The sequence below is a fragment of the Rhinolophus sinicus genome, chromosome 1 (genome assembly GCF_057876585.1).
Source record: "Rhinolophus sinicus isolate RSI-liver-muscle chromosome 1, RSI-T2T, whole genome shotgun sequence".
NCBI lineage: Eukaryota > Metazoa > Chordata > Mammalia > Chiroptera > Rhinolophidae > Rhinolophus > Rhinolophus sinicus.
Genome location: NC_142501.1, coordinates 180413473 through 180439042, shown reverse-complemented (window position 1 = coordinate 180439042; position 25570 = coordinate 180413473). Strand labels below are relative to the sequence as shown.

The window sequence follows — 25570 nt, the reverse complement described above, 5'->3', positions numbered from 1 at the left end:
TGGGAGTTGGATGAAATGTTAGTATTTCTGTGGATCTATAAAGCAGAACATTGCTGGGTTTATGAATCTGATTGCTCTGTGACAGGGGGAACGCATAGTATACAGTAATCCTACTTAGAATTTCTGTTTAAGAAGAAACAAAACATACTGCCAAGGTTATCATATTTCTAAAACTTGACAATATAAATTACATGCAAAAGGGAACCTATGCTCCCTCAAAGCCCTTTGCTGGAGTTTTTTTGTCTTCCATATTACAGAAGAGTAGGAACTACGTAGATATACACATCAGTATTAACCTCAGTTTTGTATTTGTATTTACCTCATTAATCCATTCTTGTTACTAAAACATTTTCTTGAATATTTAAGAAAAGAAGTAAAACTTGTATTCATTTTTATGTCCCCTGTTATCTCAAGAAACTTCATACCAGATATTCTTTTTTTCAAATGTTTTAGTTAAATGGTTAAATGCCTAATCAGCATTATATTCCAATGAATCCTGTTTCATCTTAATAAAATTCAACATAACGCCGTTTATTATTTTAAACCCTAAAATTTTAAAACTTAATATTTATTTCTTTTGAGAGGCAATGTTGTGTAGTTAGTGCTTAAATATTAGGGCTTTGGAACCAGACTGCATGAATGGAATCCAACCTCCAGCTAACAGTGTGATTTGGACAAGCTACTTGAACTTTCTGTGTCTCCTTTTCTCAGCCATTAAATGAGGATAAAAACAGCTATTCAACCAGATATTAAAACCTAGGTCAAATGAATCTTTCCATACAAATAAGTACAGAGGATCCTCATTATTCAGGGATTCCGTATTTGCAAATTTGCCTACTGATGAAAATTTTTGTACCCCCCGAATCAAAACTTGTGGCACTTCCCCTGTCCTTTGTGAACATGTGCAAAGCAATGAAAAGTTTGTCACCTGAAGTGCACATTCCCAGCTGAAGCCAAACAAGGCAACACTCTGCCTTCTCCTTTTAGCTCTCATACTGTAAACAAGTGTCCTTCTGGTGGCCTATGTAGAGACACATTTTTCACATTTTTGTGCTTTTGTTGGAAATTTCGTTGTTTAAAGTGGCCCTGTGGCACAGGGCTGAAGTGATGTTTAGTGTCCCTAAGCATGGGAAGGCTTTGACGTGCTTTATGGAGACAGTGTATTAGATAAGCTTCATTCAGGCATGAATTATAACGTTATTGGTGCTGAGTTCAATGGTAATGAATCAAAAGTATATATTACGTAATGTTTCTTTAAACAGAAACACACATAAAACAAGGTTATGTATTGATCGATTGACAAAAATGTGAGGAGAGGCTTGCAGGAACGTAACGCTGTATTTCTCCTGGGAGCAATGGTTCAGTATTCTCTTATTCAGTGATTTTATAGAACATAAGTACTGTGAATGATGAGAATCAACTGCATTTTAAGCAAACCAGAGGCCCCTTTTCCCTTTTGGAGAGGGAGTTTAGAATTGGTTTCCCATTGCAATATGGCCAGGCATTTTCACAAGTGGAGGCCTTCTGTCCTTTCTTCCACACAGTTAGGGAGGCTCTGAGTCCAATTCTCTGGATTCCTCCTCAGGATGAGGCAGAAAAGGGGTGGGTCTGGAGGAGGAAGCTGTCAAAGTCCAAGATGGTGGTTTCCAAGCCTGTGTGTATTTGGGGCCTACCAAGATAACATCCAGACTAGGCCTGGTCAGAGTGCTCCCTGGCAACCACCCTGGAGGTAGAAAGAACAGCCCTGGGACCTTGATGCTGTCTTGTTTATTTCCCTTCCTATCAGGCATAGGCAAAACCATAGGAAAAATGTGGGATGAAAGTGAACTGCACCCTTACTCCGTTGTTCTTAGGTAATATAGGTCCCTTTTAATGACCTATATCTTTTTAATTTGCGTGAAAATTCTGTCTTTTGTGAGTTTCGTAAAACTATAAAAATAAACTTGTGGAAGACTGATGTTCTGGATATGCAAATGTGTGACTGATGAATCGACAGGGAGCGTGAGAAATGAGTGGAACATGTAACGTTGAATCCAGAAAGAGTTCATTGTTCACTGAATACCCTAGTAGATAGAATCTACCACAAAATTTGCAGCAGTCATAATAAGAAGAGAAGAAAAGGGGGAAAAGGAAGAGAAAGGGAAGGAAATGGGATGGCTAATAAATGGGGTTGAGAGGCAGGGACTTTAGGCAGCTCATGTCGGAATGAGTAATAGCAGAGCCGCAGAACATGTAAATGGCAGGTTGGTTCAAGACGGTCTGATCCCAGAGAAGGAGTATTTGAGGACATGATGTGAAATGCCTTCTTATCCAGCGCTGTGGGCCAGGAATAACCAGGGAGTAATATGGCAACATGCAGACTGAAGCAGGCCACGAGGCCACAGTGAACAGCCTGGGAGCTGGAGGTCCATGTCTGGAGGTAATGTGAGGAAGAAAAGGGAGCTATGCAGTTCTTATCAGCAATCAGAATTGACAGCAATTAAATTTAAATCTACAGCATTAAAATGAAATCTATAGCATTGAATCTCACACTTTTTTTTATTACCCACTTTCCACTGTCAAATCCAGACAGTGATAAAGTAATGAAGAGTGGAGCTGCTCTGTGATTAACCAGCCCAGCCAATCTGTGGTTAACCTCAGGTTAAAATAAGAAATCTCTAGTGATTTCATGTCTATAAAAATGTGATCATATTCTGTTCCTCTCTGTTCTTTTGAAAAATCATTTTGAAATTTACCAACTTTGTCTAGGCTGAATCTTGACAGCAAAGGAACCAAAAACCTAGAACGAAACAAGGAAAGAGCCTAGAAAGAGGCAGGAAATCAGGAACAACAAAAGTGTGGAAACCAGATGAGCTGGAGTGGCCATGCCTTACAGGTAGAAAGCCATCCACTGGCCTTTGTGTGGGTCTCAAATGGATATCCAAGGAATGTGCACAAAAAGCAATAAATCAACCTAGCAGGCAAGGATGCTTGATTTCATTGGTAGGGTGCATTTTTTTGGACTTCTTGTAGTCTGGATTTAGTCTTTAAAAATATTACATAATTTTGGTAATAAAAATGAACTAAGGCAAGGAGGAAAATCTAGGCCGTTCTTTGGGCAATAAAGTGACTGGAGAGAGCTTAAGATGCCTTTGGGATTGGAAAGAAAAGTGAAACATGTTAGAAAAACCTGCTAGGGGAATTTTTCAGAAGGAAGGAGATAATTGATGGTCTACGTTAGAGTGATGGCAGGGAAAATAAACAAGAAAGGACAGAGATGTCAGACATTTAAAAAAGTTAACAGGACTTCGTGATTGACAGCATAGGCTCTGAAGGGAAGAATTGGATTCAAGATAACATTCAGGTTCATGACTACAAAATTACAAGGTAGAAAGAGAACGAATATTCATTAGAAAAGGTGACAAGGATTACTGACATGGAGAAGTACAAGTGTGGGTGTTAATAGGGTAGCTGCTGGCAGTGCAATCATGCAGGAGTAAATCAAATTAGAAACATGTGTCTTTAAGGAGAGGATATTAGTTATAAACTAGACTCCTGTGTAACCACTGATAATCACCACAGAACATTTGTTTTGTGAAAGAGGAAGTATTCTGACACAGGGCCCCGGACAAAGTCTCATGTGCCTTATAAGGTAACACTCACAGATCCGGGGATTGGGATGTGAATATCTTTAAGGAACAATTATCTAGTTTACTAGCAGTGCACTGAGTAAGAGATGTTAACACAAAAGGCACTCACATGAAATGGGAAGATAGTCATTGCTTTATAACTCAGCATGTCTTAACACTATAAGCAATACCTACTTTTCAATGGCCAAGAGTTTACATTATATACATGACCAAAACTATATCTGTTACCATAAAATGAACACATCCTCAGGCTCTAAACGGGTGGGATATTTTGGGAGATTTTGGAGTACTAGAACCACTAGGTTATAGTTGCTTTACAAATCTATTAACCAGCATGTTTCAAAGTGGTTGTTGGATAGCCCGAAAAGTGTGTGAATAAATTATAGTTGTTCAGAGCTGCCCACCTCTGCTAAGATGATGGTAAGTGTCATGGTTAATTGTATATGTCAACTTGGCTAGGCTACGGTATCAGTTGTTTGGTCAAACACCAGTTTAGATGTTACTGTGAAGGTAGTCTTTACTGTGATTAATATTTAAATCAGTAGATTTTGAGTAAAGTAGATTACCCTCCGTAATAGGGCTGAGCCCCCTTCTATCAGATTGAAAGCCCTAGGAGAAAAGACCCAATTCACCAAAGAGAAAGGAATTCTGCCTCCAGGCTACCTGTGAAGTGAAGACTGCACCATCAACTTCTGCTGGGATTTCCAGCCAGCTGGCCTGCCCTGCAGATATCAGAATTCTCAGCCTACTACAACCATGTAGGCCAATTCCTTAAAGTAAATCTCTCTCTCCCCCCTCCCCCCCATCCTATCAGTTCTGTTTCTCTGGAGAACCTTGCCTAATTCAGGGAGGAAAAAAACACATCTTATCCATACATGACATAAAAATAAGTTCTCCTACATCTTTGTGTTCCTATCCTTCTCAGAGTAACACAATGAGCCTTTAAACCATCAGTGACATTACAAAGAGCTATAACTATTTGTTAATGACAGAAACCAGAGGGCAAATGAGTCCTTTTAGGACGCAGAAGGTGTGTTTGGAGTGGGTTAGTAATAGGATACTACAAAGAGTTTCTGAACTTGTCAGGAAGTTCAGAAAACAAAAACTCAAGGTTTGGGAATCATTACTTAACAACAGCTACAAAAGTAAGCATGTGTGTTGGGGGGGTTCCCTAAGTGGTAACTTATTCAATCTGTTAATAAAAGAGTCCATTTCCTTTGTGTGTGTGTGTATGTGTGTGTGGTGAGGGAGATGGTTTGTGTGCACGTGCATGTGTGTATAATTCAGGCCAATCATGCATGCATTTTCCTTAGTAAGATGAATGGATACTAGAGAGTCAATTTCCTGCCATCAGTTGCTAATAGACAGTATCTATGGGGGGGGTGTTGTAACCCTATGATAAACTTATAGACGTTTATTACTCTTGACCCTGAAAAACCTATTTTTGTGTGTGTTAGCCCAGTGAAGACGAACATATGTGTCTGGTTACTTGAACAGACAGTTCAGTGCAGCACATTCAGAAGGCACATATGCCAATTTTTCATTCTCCTAATGGAAGACGCCTTGGATAAGAGGTAGAAAAGACAAAACAATGACATTATAAATAGCTGCCTTATGTTCTTATAAACAACTCTTTTGTTTTTGTAGCTCAAATATTATTAGTCTGTACCTCTGTACCTATTGCTGTACAGGGTCTTATGGATTTTAGTGTGTGGCTAACTTTGTTGCCATCAACTAGATAACTAGTGTAATAAACATTACTGAGTGCTAGAAACTCTTCTAGGCACTGGGAATAAATCCATGAACAAAACAGGGCCCCTTACTAAAGGATAGCATTTGTCCATAGTGGCAAATGGGTGATTTGAAGAAACTCATACACTATGAAACAAAAATCACTCAGTTTCTAGGATTGCAAAATAATATAAAGAGCATCTGAGACCATTTTAAACTTGCCTCTATATATAATATTATTCATTAAAGTTATAATTTTAAATAATTTAACAGAAGCAATTCATAGCCTTTTCTTTAAATTAAGATCATCTCCCTGGGAAGCGCCTCCTGACCTTTTTCTCTGGGATCCAATGACACCCTGGAGCTGCCGCTCAATGCAATATATGGGACGCAGTTGCTGAGAGTTTAATAATGTTGTCACTTTAGCTGGGCTGCCTGGGTCCAAGTCCCAGCTCTGTCACTATTTGGGCAAGTGATGTTAATTCTCAAGGCCTCACTTGTAAAGCTGAGATTAAAATACTACCTACCTCAGGATTGTTGTGTGGAATTAAATAAGTTCAAGTATGTTAAAGCACTTAAATTTTTCTTGATACAGAGTACTCGTATGCAAAATTCAAGTGTGCTCTTATGAATAGAACACACACTATAGTGGTGGCACTCTGTCTTGGTTGCCCTCTGAGTGTGTGGGTTGTGTTTTATTATTCTTACATCATGCTACCTTCCCTTAGTACTGTGTTTCCCCGAAAATAAGACCTAGCCAGACCATTAGCTCTAATGCGTCTTTTGGAGCAAAAATTAATACAAGACCCAGTCTTCTTTTACTTTAAGACCAGGTCTTATATAATAATATAACATATAACATAACATAATATATATATATAATACCCGGTCTTATATTAATTTTTGTTCCAAAAGACACATTACAGCTGGTGGTCCAGCCAGGTCTTATTTTCAGGGAAACATGGTATCTAGAAAAGTACCTAGTACAAAGCAGAGTGCTTTAAACTTTGTCTAAGAACTCATGAGAGTTACATTAAAAAAATAATACACACAAAAAAATTTTGAGATAAACAATCACTCTAACAATCACTTCATTCTGCACCCATGATTTTAATCCTGGGATGTAGAATGATACAGAAAAAAATATCTGCTCTCTTGACTTGAATTTCTTTCACATCAATTTTATATATGTACATGACATATTAACGGTACTGCCCATTACTGCTATGTTCACTCCGTGGTTCTCATTGGTGATTCACAGACCAGTAGCATTGGTATCGTCTATGAATTTGTGAGAAATGTAAAATCCTTGGGCCCTTCCAGATCTCCTGCATCAGAATTCTGAGTGCGGTCCAGCAATCTGAATTTTAACAAACCTTCCAAGCGATTCTGATATCCTCTAAAGTCTGCAAGCAAAAGTATTAAGGACAAGAACAAATGGGGCTTTGCTTGAATAATCAAGCAAGAGTGGATAATCAAGAAAATTGAAGTTAAACACATAGTACGCTAAATAAAACTGAAAAGCATACGAAATATGTTTCATGTAAACTTTCCATTCTATTCACAGTTTCTCTAAGAGTTTCTCTCTTCTGTCATTGTTTACTTATTTAAAAATATCTTCTCATGCATAGTTGATGGAAAACACTATAATGGAGGGGAAAATTGCATGCGAAAAGGTATTTATCTTAATTTATTTCTTAGAGTACTACACAATCTTACAGCACTTTAAGAAATAAAGTATTGTTAGAAGCACTGTTTCAAATAAACATCACACAGTATATTCTTACAGAAGTAAACTCCATCCATAACCTGCACATAATGATCACAGAGGATATAATTTCTTATAGTCAGTCAGATATCATGGGTAGAGGTCATGGTTATTTCCCAGGTTTCTATTATTTCAAGAGTTGCTCCTGTATACATGTTACTCTCACCTTTCCAGCTCACCTTTCTGGTTTCCAGGATGACCCTAATCAGAAACTGGTTTTCAGCTGAAAAGCAATGGTATGAAATCAGCTGGAGATAATGCAGCTAACAGCTTTCAGGCCTCACTTGGTCTTTATCGTATCCTGTTAACACTACTGTTGACACACAGTTTGGATTCTCAGTCTAATCTGTTACTTTTTTGTCTTTTTTCATTCATCTGCAATCCTGACCCTTGCATTTATACTGCCCTGTTCATAAGTTATCCTGTAGGTTCATATTCATACCTTATCTCAATATCTGTATATCTCAACTCAGTCTTCAATTTCAGAGATGCTTAAAATGGAGGAAAGATGTATACCACATGAAATTTAGGTTCACGGCAATGGAAAATGAGCCCAAGGGGCAGTAAATTAAAACTTTACATAATCCTCTTCTCTGTTTCTTCTGGATGTTAGGTCTCTGAATGTTAGAGAGCTTGACTTAATGTTAGGTTTCTGAATGTCAGGTCTCAGAGACCTTGACTTACAGACAGAGCCATGTCTGCAAGAAAACAACAAAATGTCTGTTGGCCTACACCTGCAGACAGAGCCAAACTTGCAATAACAGAAAACACCACAAAACAGCTACTGGCTTGTAGGCAGTCAGCATTTTCTGTTCAAACAATGCTACCCTGTCAGCACAGCCCCTATAAAACCCTCCTTACCCCCTCCTTCGGGGCTGCAAGTCTCCTTTAGATGTGCAGCCCGGGCTGTAGCCATCTTTGTTCAGCCCAATAGACTTTCTCTTAATAAAACAGACTTTCTCTTAATAAACTTTCTTAACTTGCCTGACTGTGAGCGTTCCTTTATCAGCCGACCTATCACTGGGTAGTGCTTTTCTCACTCGTTAACATCTTGCACTCTCCGAATCAGTCTGAATTTCCAACTACTTTTAGATATTTTGCAGAATTTTGGGGGTCCTAAGTACTGAGGAGTAGTTAATCAGAACTGTAATTCTTTTTTTTTTTTGCTATATAGACACTAATATTTGCTCTATAGACACTACTGTATCTGAAAGATAGACTTTCAGAAGAAACCATCAGATCTACGTGATATTCTTGGTACAAATATTTGGGGAATACCTGGATTTTGGGGGGACTTTTTGGCATTAATGAATGGTTTGGTAAATCACAAATTATTTTATGTTGTTTTCCCACTCCTGCTCTCTGCAGCAGCATATGACATAGTTGATTACTTCCTTCTCTCAGAAACATTTTCTTCATTACTTCTACTTCAGTGGTTACTCCTTCTCAATCTCCTTTTATGGAAACTTCTCCTCTAGACCTCTAAAGTTTGTACTGCCCAGGACTCAGACCTTTGCTCTGAACTACACTCTCTACAGAATGATCTCATCTAGGTAATGGCTTGTGAATACAAGTTAACTCCTTCCTGCGCTTTTGACAATCTGTCAGCAAGTTCCACCACCTTTACTTTCAAATATTTAACAAGTAAAAGCAAGTCTCAAGACCTCCACTGTCGTTAGCAGGAGATAACCACCAGCATGTCTCCCTAAGACCACTAGAATGTTTTTCTATCTAGTTCACGCTTCCAGCTTCCATTCTTACATACCTATAATCTCTTCTCCGCATAGCAGCAAGATAATAGCCTCAAAGTAACCTAGTTCCCTTTGTCTTAAACTAACTGCCACTTATGGTGATTGAACCAGCAACTGTAGCCTCTTTTAAAAACAAGCTGAACTATTTATTTTTCCTCTCCATGGCAAGGGATTCTCTGCATTACCCAGCCTTTGTAGGGTTCTGAAGAGAAGTTAGGGAAATTCATATACAGGCTGCAGTAAAACTTAACAAGACTGCAGAAGATATTCTGAAACTCAGAATAAGGGAGTTACAGAGGTACTAAAGCAATTGTTTTTCACCAGGTGTGCAGTTCTGCCTCACCACCATACCAAGGCAGAGACATTCCACTGATGTCATATATAAATCTACAACCAAAACGGAAATTGCTCAAAATGATACTTACTTTTACTAAGGAATATACTCAGCTATTTTCTATTCTAGTATCTTATACACCAGTAAAAAAAAAAAAAAAAAAAAAAATTTCCTGTCATTCCCTTATATTAATTCCACAGTTGCTGATGATTCACACACTAGAAAGATGTTCACGAATTATTTCTATGACTGTTGTATTCAAAAGTCCTACATTACATTAGTATATCAAGTTTATTTGAAAACCTTTTATTATTCCACTCCCAGGGAGAACTTTTTTCTATGGGAAATTCTTATCAATAGAAAATGTTATTTTAAAATCAATAATGAAGCATTACAAGGGAAGATAATACTAAAGAAGATTTGACTTCTTATACACTTTCTATCTTATCACTGCAACTCCTCTGCCCCCCAACTTTGCCTGCCTAGGGGGAAAAAGTCAAATGAGAAAGCTTGTTGGCTAGACAGGAGTAAAAATCACCAAAACATATGGTGTGGAGTAGCATTTTACTTATTATAAACAAAGTAACAAGGAACTGACTTCAGAATTTACCAGACACAACTTAGAAAAGAAAAGAGGATGGGGCAATAATAAGACAAACAGTTTTGAACATTTAGCTCCAAACTTTTAAAGAACCTTTGGCATCTGTGAATAATTTCATGGCTCATCCTTAGGGTAGGTCAATACTCAAGGCATATTCTGTCAATTCCTTATGACTACCTTCCCCATCATCTCCTAACCTCCAATTTATTTCAGCTCACATATGCCGTACTATTAACAAATAACAAATGATTAGTAAACAAAACATTTCACCAAATAATCGGAGAACTCTCCTGAGGGATGGGCATCTGGAATTCCACCTCATCTTTGTTTGCTGAATTTACCTCTCAGACTATCTCTAGTGGTTCTACAGAAACTCCTCAACAACCTACCACTTCTTTCCTAAACCCTCTCCCTCAATTTCACTTTATGTATCAAGGCATCTCAAACCTTATCAGCAATTCAACTTGAAAATTATGAAGATGCAGGTGCAAAGCCTTAAAGACCAGATAAGCTGAAGCTGACATTGACCCAAGATTACAGGGTCAAGAAGGCAAGCAAACCATGAGTTCAGTTGTTGTGCGAGGCGGCCTGCGGGGTCTCTGGTCCTGCTCCCCACATAAGAACGCAGGATGTGGTGAGGCCAAAAAGGAACACCCACGGAGCCATAGATGGGGGAGTCATACCGCTATAGTCTCGCTGGCGGCATCCGCCTCTCTGCAATCCGCTCTTGCTAGCTCAGCCACCGTCTTCTTGCTAGCCCCCATTTTTCTGCTAGCGTAGCCACAGCAGTTATATTAGTGGCCAATGGATCACTGGTTACAGCTGACGGCCAACTAGCCACAGCTGATGGCCATCCAATCACAGTTGATGGCCATTTACTACCTGAGCCAGCACCTGTCTATGTGAGGCCGAGAGCCTGGAAACTACTTTCTGGGGCTCTGTCCCCACATCAGTCATATTCACGTCTATCTTGTATGTTTTTAGTATGTAGTTTGTATTGTGTTATTTTGTACCTCAACAAGGAATTAGAGCTTCACGTTCTGAGGGTTGTTATAGGCTTCACAGCATCTGTCATCTAGCAGTATCCAAATAAAGTTTCTGAATGAATTACTTAGGTTACATTGAACTTTCCATTTTTAACTTCTGTTAAAAAAATGTAATTGTTTTATAAAATAAATCTTTGTCAGATACAGCATATCTTTAAATTCTAGCAATGGTTCAAAACTTTCATATGCTACAAACTTTCTAACCTTTGTAAAGACAGAGTAATATTTCCTCTATGTCAAAGATCAGTGTGAGGATGAATTATTTGGCTGGTCTCTAATACATTGAAGCAATTACGGGCTGGTAAACTTGGCTGCCAATTGGAATCACCGAGAAAGTTTGAAAAATACTGATCGCTGGGCCCCACTCCCCCAGACTCACTAGTTGGGATGTGGTGTAGCTTAGGCATGGGGTATTTTAAAGGTCCACAGCTGATTGTAATATGCAGCCAAGGCTGAGAACCACTGCTCTAAACCCTTCACGTTCAGGGAGCGGTCCGAGAACTGGCGGCATCAGCTTTACCTGGGAGCTTGTTGAAAACCACAAGCTTAGATTGTACCCCAGACCTACTGAATCAGATCCATATTTTCAGGGGCTCTGATTTAACCCATCCAGAATTCTTTTTCCATAAAAATAAGGGACCAAGCTAATCCATCCTTTCCCACTCTAAAATTGTTATTCCATAACCAAAAATACACTGAGAAGCACTTTTAAATTTATCTAGATTTCTTTACCTATAAAAATGAAAGACTAAATTCATTCTATCCTCTCCAATCCTACAACTCTTATTTCACAAACCTAAATAAGTAAAATTCTAAGGGAATTTGTAAAAATTGTATTATAATTCCATATTCATACCTTTGCAGGCATTTTCTCCTGCCTAGAATTCCTGTTTGTTTTCTTTTCCCCTCATTAGAACCCTACTCATCATTTAAGACCTAGGTAAATCCCACTCTTTTATGAAGCAGGCCTTGAAAAATAAGGTGTCTTATCTCTAAAATTCTATTGTCAATATAGTCAATTCCACAAAGTTTATCACACTGTTTCTTTCTATTATAACATATATATTATCTCGTTTTCCCAATTAAAGTATGTGTCTTCAGTGAGGAATTATGTCATGTTCCTTTTCTATCCTAATAAAATGTCTAAACTTTGTAAGTGAATTATATCTTGTTAAAATATATGGGGAACAAAAATAAATTTCACTAATCTCACAAGATTGCTTATACAAATGCAGCATGTCATCGTCGTTCCCCTATAATGGACGCTCACCAAGCATAATACAGGTTCTCGCACATCTAGGTGAATCGCAAATGGCTGGGCCTTGGGATACCCATTCTTTTCTTGCTGTTGTCCTGAGGCCTGCCAGCCTGACGATAAAACTGTTTCAAGTTGCACAGAGACTAAACAGACAAAAACCTCTGCTCATTAGTCCTCCATATGCCTACAGCAGACCTCTCATATTCTTTAACTCTATTCCTGTTTTACTGAACATTACATCTCTATCATAGTGTTTGGCACATACTGGGCATATAGGTGAATTACAAACTGTATGTCACAAACTATGCAGGACCAAACAATTTCAAATATATATTACTGAGCTCATGATAACATTTAGAAGTATGATTTTTTTGGCAGTCTCTACTATTTATACTTTTCTTGATACTTATATTATTTTTCTTTTCATTATACAGATAATACATAGGCAGTGTAGAAAACACAGATTAAGTACAATAAAAAAAAAATGTAATCCCTGAAATTTCACAACCCCAAACATAACTACTGTTAACAGGTGTATGTCTGTCCAGATCATCAATTTATAGATTTTAAAAAAATGTTATTAAACATATGTACTTTTCTAAAGAGGATCGCATTTACCTACTGCTACTACATACTTTGCTTTTATTAAATTAAGTATATATCAAAGCATCACCACAGCCAGCTAATCAATTTAAAATAAAATTTATTCTTATGGTTGCTTTAATGGATGTAACAAATTTTATTTAGCTCATTTCCTATCTTGGGAAAATTAAGTTATTTCCATTTTTGGTAATTATAAACAACGCCATGTTTTTTTTCTTTTTTTCTTTTTTTTTAAATAGCATTGTGCAGTGTACAAATAATAAGCTTGAAGAAAGTGAACACACCCAAAACAAAAATTAGAAGCTTTCTTTGTATTCCTTCTCATCACTATCCTGCTTCCTCCAAGGAAACAGTATTCTGAATTGAAAAAAAAAAAAAAGAAACACCACCACCAACAGCAAAAAACAATGCCATGATGAACTATCTCCATCATAAATATACTTGTCTAAACATTTTCTTAGAATAAAAATCAGAAAGTTTTATGATTTAAAAATTTATGTGGGGTGGCTGGTTGGCTCAGTTGGTTAGAGCAGAGTGTTCATAATACCACGTCCCCGGTTCAATTCCCTCATGGACCAGTGAGCTGCACCCTCCACAACTAGATTGAAAACAGTGAGTTGACTTGGAGCTGATGGGTCCTGGAAAAACACACTGTTCCCCAATATTCACTAATATAAATTTTAAAAAATAATAAAATAAATAAATTTGTTCACAGTTTTAGGGCTTGTGATTAAAAAAAAAAAAATTACCAAATGAACCTTTAAAAGTTTGCACTAGTGTGGTCTCTCACAAAAGGATGGAAATTGTCTAAAATATTTAATCAGCAATTCAACTATATTATTGGCTATAATATTTATTAAAGGCTTACATACAGTGAAATATGACATAAAAATAATTGATACAATTGGTAAATACTCACATTCTTTTTGAGAGTAGATTTCAGTTTGGAGAGATCGGAACTCATAACATGGTATCTCTTGTTTGAATATGGATGTGAGTATATCGTCAAGTTCTTCAATGTCATTCTGTTTTCAAACAGAAATAAAACTTTTTATAAGTTCAATCATTTACATAGAAATTAATCTCAGTGCAATATAATAAAAATTATTAGCTGGAGTAACTATAGCATAATCTTTAATAATACTATTACCATATTTTAGATACCAATACAAAATATTAGGGGTTTGCTTAAAAATCAATTATTAAAGTAATAGAAAAATAGATGCAAGAAATAAAAGTCTTTGCTTTTGGATGGGTAACTTTAATTAAATACTTAACTAATTGTAAAATAGCATTGTAGCAGGTCAATAATAACCCTGAAATTTGTTTTAATAATAAATTTTGGTAAAATATATATTACATTTTAATAAATGAAATAATAAAATAATGAACCTGGTTCTTCAACTTAAGGGTTAGAAATGGGATATTCACATAGATTATTTTATTTCTGTGCTGAAGTGAGAAAGAACATTCATCCCAGTCTTTTTTTTTCCTCCTTGCAGATACAGAGTAAGTAACTATATGTCTACACAATTGCCCTAATGTGAGCATTTTAGGAGGAGGTTAGTAGAATTCAAGAGTTGTTGTACTGATGGCCTAACATATTACAAAAAACAGCATTCTTTTAAAATCGTGTTTTGTGAAGCTTATTGACAGGGTAGGTAGGCAGATCGAAATGAGCAGGAGAAGGAAAGGCAATCCCTGTTAGAAAGCCTCTTGCTATAGCTTCTACTTGCATCAAGACCCATTGCAGCTGCCCAGCAGAATTCCAGGCTTACACATACTTCTAAATCAAAGAAATGCATTGTTAAATGCCAGAGAAGGGAGGACTAGACCCCTCATGGGGGAAGAATGAGAGATAAGAGAAGGGAGAGGGGGAGGCAATTCTATCCATAGAGATAAAAACCCTCACTCAATACGGAGAGGCTGCTTCCCTCTCTTTGATCAGCCGGCTCCATGGCTCGCAGCGTACTCACTTTTACTACTTAATTTCTTGCTGTACTATTGCTGTGCGCGTACACACACACACACACACACACACACACACACACACAGTCTCTTGATTGAATTCTTTCCTTCAAGAAGATGAAGAACCCAGATAAGTCATTCTCAGTAACATTATGACTGGTACCAAATTGACTTGAGATATAGATGGTTATAGCTGAGGATGTAGGCCAATCAACAAAGCCATGGGGTGGAGGGAAGACCGTGGAACAAAGGTTCCTGATTAAAACTTTTGTAATGATTTCCAAATAAAATCAGACATACTGCCAATACATAATCATAGAAACTAAATGGCTGAATTGAAAAAAAAAAAGATATTTTGTACTCTATTTTTAAATTTTTCTATAATCTGAGTGCCTCAAATAGACAAGTGGTTCAGGGCTCAATGGCTTTTCTGTGTCCTGCTGAGAAGTTGGGAGAGGGATTGTGTGGTGAACACAATGTTTAGACATAAACGTGTTGAATCACTATGTTGTATACCTTAAACTAGTATAATATTGTATGCCAACTATACTTAACTAAAAAAAAAGTAGTTGGGAGAGAGGATGAAAGTCCTTTTCTCAACCTATCGCTATATAATGTAGACCAAAACCCAACATTAATCTACTTAATACTATGGACTATGTGGAACCTTCAGCCCTGGAATGTAAAAGAAAAAAAAAAAAGAAAAAGAAAAAAGGGAGAGGAGAGAGGACAATAACTACCTTCAAGAAATTCACAGTCATGTAATTACATATGGGCAATAAATTGACGTCTAGGTACAACGAGGTATGACAATTAAGTTTGCGAACTTGCTGCAATGATGTTGCTAAACTTTTTTGATACCAGAGGAATTATTCATTATGAATTTGTACCAACTGAATAAACAGTTAACCAAGTTTACTATCTGTAAGTGCTGAAAAGACTGCGTGAAAAAGTTACATGAAAACGACCCGAACTTTTAGCCAAAAATTCAGGGCTCTTGCATCACGACAATGCACCAGCTCACACAGCACTGTCTGTGAGGGAGTTTTTAGCCAGTAAACAAATAACTGTATTGGAACACCCTTCCTACTCACCTGATTTGGCCCCCAATGACTTCTTTCTTTACCCAAAGATAAAGGAAATAGTGAAAGAAAGGCGTTTTGATGACATTCAGGACATCAATGGAAATACGACAGCAGCTCTGATGGCCATTCCAGAAAAAGAGTTCCAAAATTGCTTTGAAGGGTGGACTAGGTACTGGCATTGGTACATAGCATCCTAAGGGGAGTACTTCGAAGGTGACCATAGTGATATTCAGCAATGAGGTATGCAGCACTTTTTCTAGGATGAGTTCGCAAACTTAATTGTTGGACCTCGTATGATGGAAAGTCCCTATGGGTTAGGTACAGAGTAGGCAAAAGGGAGATGGCTCAAATGCACAGAGGAAGGAATGGCCAGGAAGTGCTTGATGGAAGAAATGACCAAAACTGAGATTTCCATGCATACAAGGAACATTCTGGACTAACTGAACAAATTGCTTACAGTCATAGAGACATTATGAAACATGACCTGGTTAAGTACTTTAGAAATTTCTATAAGACTAGAACAGAATAAGAGAGAAGGAAGTTGTCATGTCAAAATGTGCCTTGTATGCCTGATAAAAAGTTTATAATTCATCCTGTAAGCACTGTGGATTTGCCTACAGCCTATGATGCTTAACATGAAAATGTTTATGCAGATTAAATTATATTTATTTAAGTTGCAGCACGATTGATCGTTATGTGGTTGAATATTGATATTGAATGAAACCTAGTCTATAAATAAAGATGTGACAACTTTATATTTGTTAGTAATTACCCTTTTTAAATTGGGGTATAATTGACATATAACATTATATTAGTTTTAGGTATACAATGTAATGATTTAGTTGTTGTATATATTGATATATCGAAATGATCACCACAATAAGTCTAGTTAACATCAATCACCATACATAATTAAATTGTATTTTCTTGTGATGAGAGCTTTTAAGATTTACTCTTTTAGCAACTTTCAATTATACAATAAAGTATCATTAGCTATAGTCACCATGCTGTGCATTATATCCCTAGCACTTATTTATTTTGTAACTGGAATTTTGTAGCTTTTGACTACCTTCACCCATTTCTCCCACTCCCTACTCCCTGCCTCTGGCTATCATCAGTCTGTTTTCTGTATCTGTGAACCAGGTTTGGGGCTTTCTTTTTTTTTTTTTTGGTTCCGCACATAAGTGAGATCATACAGTATTTGTCTTTCTCTGACTTATTCCCCTTAGCGTAATGCCCTCAAGTTCCATCCATGTTGTCATAAATGGCAAGATTTTATTCTAGACATACCACATTTTCTTTATTCAATCATCCATTGGTGGACATGTAGGCTCTTTCTATGTCTTGGCTATTGTAAATAAAGCTTTAGTGATCATGGGGGTACATATATCTTTTTAAGTTAGTGTTTTCATTTTCTTCAGACCAATACCCAAAAATGGAATTACAAGATCATATAGTAGCTCTATTTTTAATTTTTTGAGGAAACTTTATACTGTTTCCCATAGTGGTTGCACAAAGTTGCATTCCCACCAACAATGCATAAGGGTTCCCTTTTCTCAACATCTTTGCCAGCACTTGTTATTTCTTGTTTTTAATAATTTCCATCCTAACAGCTGTAAAGTGATACCTCATTGTGGTTACCCTATTAATTTTCCATGAAGTCTTTGACAGGAGCAATGTAGCAAAACATTATTGGCAACATGTTTGCATTTTCTTTATACTAAACCTCAAAATGAATATGTTTTAGCTAATCAGCTAATAAAAAGAATTAAGAAAACATAAAAATCCTAACATTCATTTATAAGTTTGTATAAAATTTGTGTCAATGGCCATGAGAGTTCTGCATAGCCTATTATCTTAGTCATTGGTATTTTTACATGAGGAGATAAACTTACTATTTCTTTCCAAAACTATATAATATTTAGTGGGTAGAGATTGGTGTGTCATAGAGTTACTACATTCATGTATAAGTTAGTCATAAGAAACCCTCTGGGCTACCTTCCAGCTCTGAGATTCTGAGTCACAGATGAGAACTCAAAAGAGAAAGAGTTCCCACTAAGACCCTGAGAACTACCATTTTGCACACAGAGGCACCATGAAACCTCAACTTGAGAAATGCTATAACTTACAGCATTGTGTTTTTTTTAAATGAAGTAACAGTGTTCTTAGAAAGAAAAAAGAAAAAACACACCTTACAATGTAGATGAAGACATTTAATTAATTAGGAAATAATACAGATAGCCGTTCAATATTCTAGTCTACCATAACTAGCTGAATCACTTCTATTTTCAATTTAATAATCATATTATTATTATTATGCCTGTATATTGATGAATAGTATAGAAAACAAAAAATGTGAAAAAACACAGAAATAGCTACTAAAAGTAATCTTCAAAGTATTTCTCCCTAGAAGATATCCACTAGAAAAATGCTGATTTGAGTAGTTATGCTATATTAATATTAGATAAAGTAGACATCAGAGCAATGGAAATTACCAGAGACAGAAAGGAACATTATATAGTGATAAAAGAGAAGCTCCACCAAGAAGACATAGTAATCCTTAATGCGTATGTATCAAAGCTGAAAAACACGCGAGGTAAAGACTGACAGTACTGATAAGAGAAATGGATAAATCCATAACTATAGTTGGGAATTTAAATACCTCTTTTTCAAAAATCAATAGAAAAGTTCACAGAAAACCTGCAAAGATATGAAAAAAACTCAAACACACCATCTCATTATCCAATGATCTAACTAACAAGGATTAATCAAATGTATAGAACATTCCATCTAACAATAGCAGAATAAAGATTCTCACCATGCTCCCATGTAACAAACACCAAGACAGACCATATCCTGGGACATAAACAAATGCCAACAAATGTAAAATAATTTAATTTACGCTGACTATGTTTTCCAACCACATGGAATCAAACTAGAAATCCAAAACAGAAAGATAACAGGTCTCCAAATATTTGAAAACCAAACAACACAATTCTAAATAATCCATGAATCAAAAGGGGGGAAGTCTCAAAGGAAATTTAAAAAAATACATTAAACTGAATGAAAATGAAATACACATACCAAAATTTGTGGAACATAGCTAAAGCAGGGCGGAGAGAAAATTTTAGAGCACATACATGTACTGAAAAAGAGGAAACGTCTCAAGCTGGTCATCTAGGCTCCCACTTCAAGGACTTAGAAAAAGAGCATAATAAACTTAAAGCAAGTAGAAAGAAGAAAATAATAAATATAATGCAAAATCAATGAAACTGAAAATATAAAAATAGTAGAAAACATCAATGTAACAAGGAGATGATTTTTTAAAAAGATCAATAAAATTGACAGACTTTATTTAGCCAGACTGACAAAAAACAAAAGAACAAAATACAAATGACAAATGAAACAAGAGATATCACTACAGACCCTGCAGACATCAAAAGAATAATAACGCCATACTATGAACAATTCTATCCACACAAATTTGACAAGTTAGATGAAATGTACCAATTCCTTAAAAAAACACAAACTATCAAACACACAATCTTTCCCTATTATTTCTTACTAATACATGTGAATCTACAATTTGTAATAATTAAAAGTTTAATTAAATATTAACAAACCAGAAAAAAAGAAGATATTCATTACACAAAACGGAATTTCTTGAGATAAATAGTTTTTTACATAGCAGCACCCCTTCAATGTTTGATTTGCTTCTTGGATGAGCAGTGTGAACACAATTTGGGTATAATGGCATTGAGAGACTGTCTTTCAAAGGATTTTACGACAATTTCATATAAGAAATTGGGAGAAACTTTAGATACATGGAATGATATGAAAAGTTATATGTTGTAGGTGTTAAGGTAGTCTATACAATGAGACAGACTCTAAGAGATTAAGTAGTAATAATAACTATCACATGTTGGCCACTTATAATGTGCTAGGCTTTATATCATTTATTTACAATTTTTAAAACATTCCTGCAAGGTAGATTATTCTTTTTAAAATGGCTATTTTTATAGATGTAACATTATGGTCCAAAAATCAGTAATACTCAAAAATCTCAGAACCAATAAGTAGTAGAATAAGGATTTTAATTTATACCTTCATATTCTAAATACATTGCATTTAATACTATGTTTTAGCTGTGGAAGGGAGAACAAAATCTGAAGTACAATTTGAGTAAGGTAAAGAATAATTATGGTTTCATGATGGACACTGTGATTTCAATCATCATATCCATGTTTAGGCATGCATGGAGGAGGGGGCAGGAAAGGTGCCTATTGGCAACCAAGATCTATTCTTTTCATTTTTTAATTAGAAAAGCAAAAGCTCCAAAAATGTTCCCTTTTGTCCCATTGGCTAAAACAAGGGTGGTTAAAAATGTGAGAATGTGGCTTTCCCATCTTCAATAGTAGAGATAGGCAAGGAAAAGTGGTTGTGGTTGGGTGAAGAAACCTATAAATTGACTAGACTATTAACGTAACTTTAAAAATCTGTTAGAGAAAGACAGTAACGGTCTTGATTACCAACAGAAACAATTTCAGTGACATAACCATCGGAGGGTTGTGAAATATTCATAATAGGAGACAAAAATCTATCAAATAGTGGCAACATTTTACTCTTTGCCTTTAGATATCTAAAAGGGAATTCAATAGTTGAGCGAAAAACATCTTGTTCTTCTTACTATAACAAATTGCTATGCTTGTTTAAGTTTCAATAGTAAAAGAAAGGTCACTTTGTTTGTTGCATTGTTCATAATGTGTGCTGCGAAAGTGAGCCAAAACAGCCATTTAAAGGGGAATTGGATAGTTTACAGAACATACCTGAACAAAATTTTGTACTGAAACTTGTGAAAAAAATCATAGGTGAAAGAGCAAAGCAAATACTTTTTACGATTACATAAAGCCTCTTCCTTCCTTCCTTCCTTCCTTCCTTCCCTCCCTCCCTCTCTCCCTCCCTCCCTTCCTCCCTCCTTTCCTTCTTTCCTTCTTTCCTTCTTTCTTTCCTTCCTTCCTTCCTTCCTTCCTTCCTTCCTTCCTTCCTTCCTTCCTTCCGTTCCTTCCGTTCCTTTTTTTTTTTTTCTTTATGAGTCAAAGCAGTTAATTTAAGAGAGTAATCTAAACTAAATAAGCAGATAGGACTAAGACAGAAGAGATATTTCTTTTGCCAAATTAATTTTTCTATGTTTTCAGTGAGTTGGTTCTTAGAATTTCAACATGTCTGTGACTACATATGCAAAAATAAATATAGAACATAAAATTGAATGCAATTTAAGGCTTCCTGCATATATTTTATATTTATTATTGATAGGTCTTCATATTGTTGTAGAATCTCTTTAAATAACTTGGATATTCTAACAAGAAGAAAATGTTTTGAGATCTGAGTAACCTGTGTTGAAATGTCTGCTCCAAGACTCATCATTTATGGACCTTAATAATACTTACCTGACAAAATTGCTTACGACTTGAAATGAGTATGTACGTAAAATCTCCAGTAAATATTAATCCCCGTTTCTCTAAATACTATGATGTAAGCTTTCAGATATAACAAATTACTAAAATAACTGTGATTCAAAAAATGTGTACAAATCTATCATGAGGAGAGTTTGCTCCTTAACTTTAATTTTGCATCAACAGAACAAATAATTTAGTTTGATTTTTTTCTTCTAAATTCTTAAATAATACACATCTTTTAAATTATTTAGAATGAAGTTTTTGCTATTGCAATAGCATAATGCATAAGGCCAGTGGCTTAAACAAGATGGATCTCTATTTCTCTTTAAAATAAAAGCCTGCAATTAGGCAGTCCAGGGTTCCCTGATTAGATCGGGCCCCTATGATGATGATGATGATGATGATGATGATGATGATGATGATGATGATGATATTGATGATTTTCTGCTATATGACATCTTCATGGTCCTAGCTGGTTCATCCGTCATCATTCCCTTGTTGGATAGTCAAAGGAAAAAGTCAGTGAAGGGGAGAGCATAGCTCTACCCTTTTTTTAAGGAGATGATCAGAAATATGCACATATGACTTTTAGTGACATGCTATTGGCTGTAGTTATGTGGCTATACATAGCTACCAGAGAGTCAGGAAAGGTAATATATACTTGGCCAGCCATATGCCCAGATTAAAGCTATATTACTATGTAAGAAAGAAAAGAGAAATACTGGGGGACAGCTAGCAGTTTCTACCATCTTCATCAATCATGTAAAATGATAAACATCATAATTTATGCAAAGGCAATCTGATAAAAGTTTTAAAAATATATTATTAGATCATTCATTGATTGAAGATTGTGCTGAATTTTTCAATTTGACCCCCTTTACATAATATCGGAAAGTCTCAAAACTTTAATTTGACCGAACTTGAACAAACTCATTAAAGGAGATATTTAATGACAACACTGATGAAACAAACAAAAAGCCAGAGTTGTTCTACGCTAGGCATTAGATAAGGCAGTTTCAAGAACCATGTCTTAGCTCAGCCTTAGCTCCCTTTAACAATCATTTTGTAACAACTTCCTGTTAAATGTGTACTTAGACAGAAGTTTTAAAACCAGCACTAACATAGTCAAAGAAATGTCTTTCAAACAAGGCTTTTTCAACTGAGACGATAATTTCCTGAAAATTTTCTGGAATTATTTTGGGTTGCTTTAGGCTCTCGTTTCCAAGCTAGACAACACAGAATTGGTCTCAATGTTTTCTCTTCATCTGATTTTTGTTGTCGTCCTTCCTTTGCCTTGCTCTTTCTACTTCAGTCAGAAGCAGCACTGCTTCAGCCAACAGTTCAATAACCTTCTCGAAAAGGGCTGTCCCTGTGCTTTCAGGAAGCCAGCGGCTTTGTGGGAACCAGAGGCACATATAGGTGGGCCACCTGAGGTTGGGTGGGAAACAATGTATAAAATTCTTCTGCCCTGTCATTATTTGACCCAACAAAATATATAGTGAACAGCTATGTGTCTGGCAATGTACTTGTTTCTGGAGATGAAACAGGGAACCAAACAGCACCTCTGCTCTTATTAACCTTGGAGTCTAATGAGAGGCAGACATTAATTTGAGAAATATCACACACATTGGTATCAAATTAGAATGCAATCAGTGTTACAAAGAGATACATAGGGAGATGTGTGGGGTCAGGAAAGTTTCACTAAGGAAGAGATGTTGAAATTAAAATTTGGAGGATAAATTTGAATTAACTAGGTGAAGATAATGAGGGGAAAGGGGGACTGCAAAAGTTTTGTTAGTTAGAGAAGAGCGTATATAAAGAACATGCGATAGGAGATCAGGTACTAATCATCCAGGAACTAAAAACAGGCCAGTGTGCCCAGAATGCAGAGGGAGAGAAATTTAGAATAAGCGGGAAAGAAAGAGAAGGGACAATCGCTACAGGGCCATAGTGTTCATGTTAAAGATATTTTGTTTTTCAGTCTATACAACTGGAATCTACTGAAATGTTTGAGCAGAGAAGCACACGATGAGCTCTTTCTTTTTAAAAGAACCTCTCAGAACATAGACTTAAGTAGGTCCTGTGCAAAAAAAACCCATGGTGGGGACCAGTTAGGAGGCTATCACAGTAGTTTAGGCAAGAGGAAAAAGTGGCTGGAGAGATGTGTAGAGAAGTGAGCAATATTTAGTAAGTACAATTGACATGGCTTAGTGATAAATTGAATTTGTAGGGTGAGGGAGTAGAAGGTATTGAGGAGACTCTTGTGTCTCAAGCTTTTAAACTGGATTGATGATAATGATGCCTGTGCTGAGTTAAAAAGACTGGGACTTAAAGAAAAAACACATTTGGAATATATCTTATAAGTTAATGAGATAACCTGCAGAGGGAATATTTATCAAGTAAGGAAGAGTACCAAAACTTGGTAAATTCAAAATTTTAAGTTCTAGAAAGTAGAGATTACAAAGGATATTGAGAAGGAAAAGCTAAGAACCTAGAAGGAAACCCAGGAAGATATGGCTTCATGGGAGCTCAGAAAAGAAAATTTATCAAGAAAATGAGTTTGATCAATGGTGTTAATTGCTGCTGAAAATTCAAGTTAAATTGAACAAGAAAAATGTCCACTGGACTCGTTGGGAGAGACTTGAGCATAATTGATATATACTCGTATATTTATGTGTTGATACTTAAGGTAATAAGGTTGATGAGACTAAATGGCTGAACTCTAGGGGAGGGGAATTCTTAGAAGTTGAATTTTCCTTATCTTATCAAAGAGTTCTTTTACTTAATTTCCTGTGTCATTATGCAGTTTACTGTAGAAGCCTAATTCATGAATGCTAAACACAATTTAGAGTTCCCAAATTACATATCCACTTTATTTCTTTATCTTATTGTTGATACTGAAACTGTTCTTAATAAAGAGGCCCCCAAGAATGTATAATTACTTTTAAAATGGTAAACAAACACATTTTTGTCACAATCATTTTCTCAGTCTTCTAATTTCCAAAGGGTTACTAATGATTTGGGGTTTGTTCCTATAAGAGGCAGATTCTCTAATTTTCTCTAATTATCTTGCTATGAATAATAGCTATAAAGGCACATTACTAACTGTGTTTGGTTTGTGCTGTGTTTTCTGGGTTATTTTAAAACATTCCTTATGGCTGAAGATCTCAACCCTCTAAATAACTAGGTGGTAAAAGCAGAAGCCCACTCTCTAATGGGGTGGGTTACAGGCAACACTCATACAAGCACAGTGATGTGCTCTGAAAAGGGCCGTCAAAGCCAGGGAGAAGAGAGCGGGTGTAAGAAATAAGAGAGATGCATTAGTTTGGGAGAAATAAAAAATGGAGGGTGTATTTATTTCCACTGAGTAAGCAGAAACTACAAGTTAAGAAGTCATTAATAAAATATATTCTAAATAGTAGTTAAACATAAGCTAAAATATCCGGGGCTAATAACTATGAAAATGGGCTGAGATGGCTTACAAGATAAAGAATTGTGGAGAGCCCACAGTATAGTTGTGCTAATGGCTAAGCAACCAAACTCAGAAATATTTATTTTTCCTTATAATACTGCTCTATCTGCTGCTAAAACTAACCAATTTACTTGTTTTGCTCTAAATAAATGGATGAGCACACTAAGTAGAATATTGCTGTTTGATTCAATGATTTGTAATTGAGGTGAGGTTAATCGTTAGGTGTGAACTACGTTAATCATGTATCATTAGCCTTCGCTTGACCATTACCACAGGTGGAGATGTAGCACAAAGGAAATGCCACTTAATTTGTCAGGACAATACAAACTCCAATAGATATGCCTTCTTCTTATTGATCCATTCTTATAAGGGACACAAACACTATGAAAAAATGAATCCAGAAATAAATTTCCAGATTGCATTTTTATTGTTCTTTACTCATTTTAAATCTTTCATCAGAAATGTGAAACAAGTAATAAAACTGATGGAAGATACATGAAACCCAAATTATTTCCTTCTTTTCTGGAGGGGGAATTAGGAAGGAGTGCAAATAAAAGTGAAACAAAGGCTACGTGGAGAGCCCACATAGATGTAAGTCAATCCTCTTTAATGGAGAGTGGTCATAATTTCCAATTTAAGTATTAATATTTTTTTCTTGGCATAAAATTATGGAATACTTGAGTTGGAAGTGACCTTGAGATCATATACTCTAGCTTCTTCATTGTACACAGGAGAAAATTCGTGCACTAGGAAAACTGAGCTCTCATGAAGTGATTACTGATTCAGTATAAAAAGCTACTTTCTGCTCCTGCCTCATAGGAGAACTAATTTTCTAGTGTTGTGCTGCCACTTGCCAGGAAATGAAAAG

General features: G+C 36.1%; 1 protein-coding gene across 1 annotated transcript in view; it reads right to left on the bottom strand.

The window, feature by feature from the left end:
- BANK1 (B cell scaffold protein with ankyrin repeats 1) overlaps window positions 1-25570 on the bottom strand; it is a 301747-nt gene that overhangs the window by 180584 nt on the left and 95593 nt on the right. Inside the window, exon 6 of the mRNA XM_019738939.3 lies at window positions 13641-13746. Coding sequence (XP_019594498.3) covers window positions 13641-13746 — 106 coding nt within the window. The remainder of the gene's footprint in view (window positions 1-13640; window positions 13747-25570) is intronic.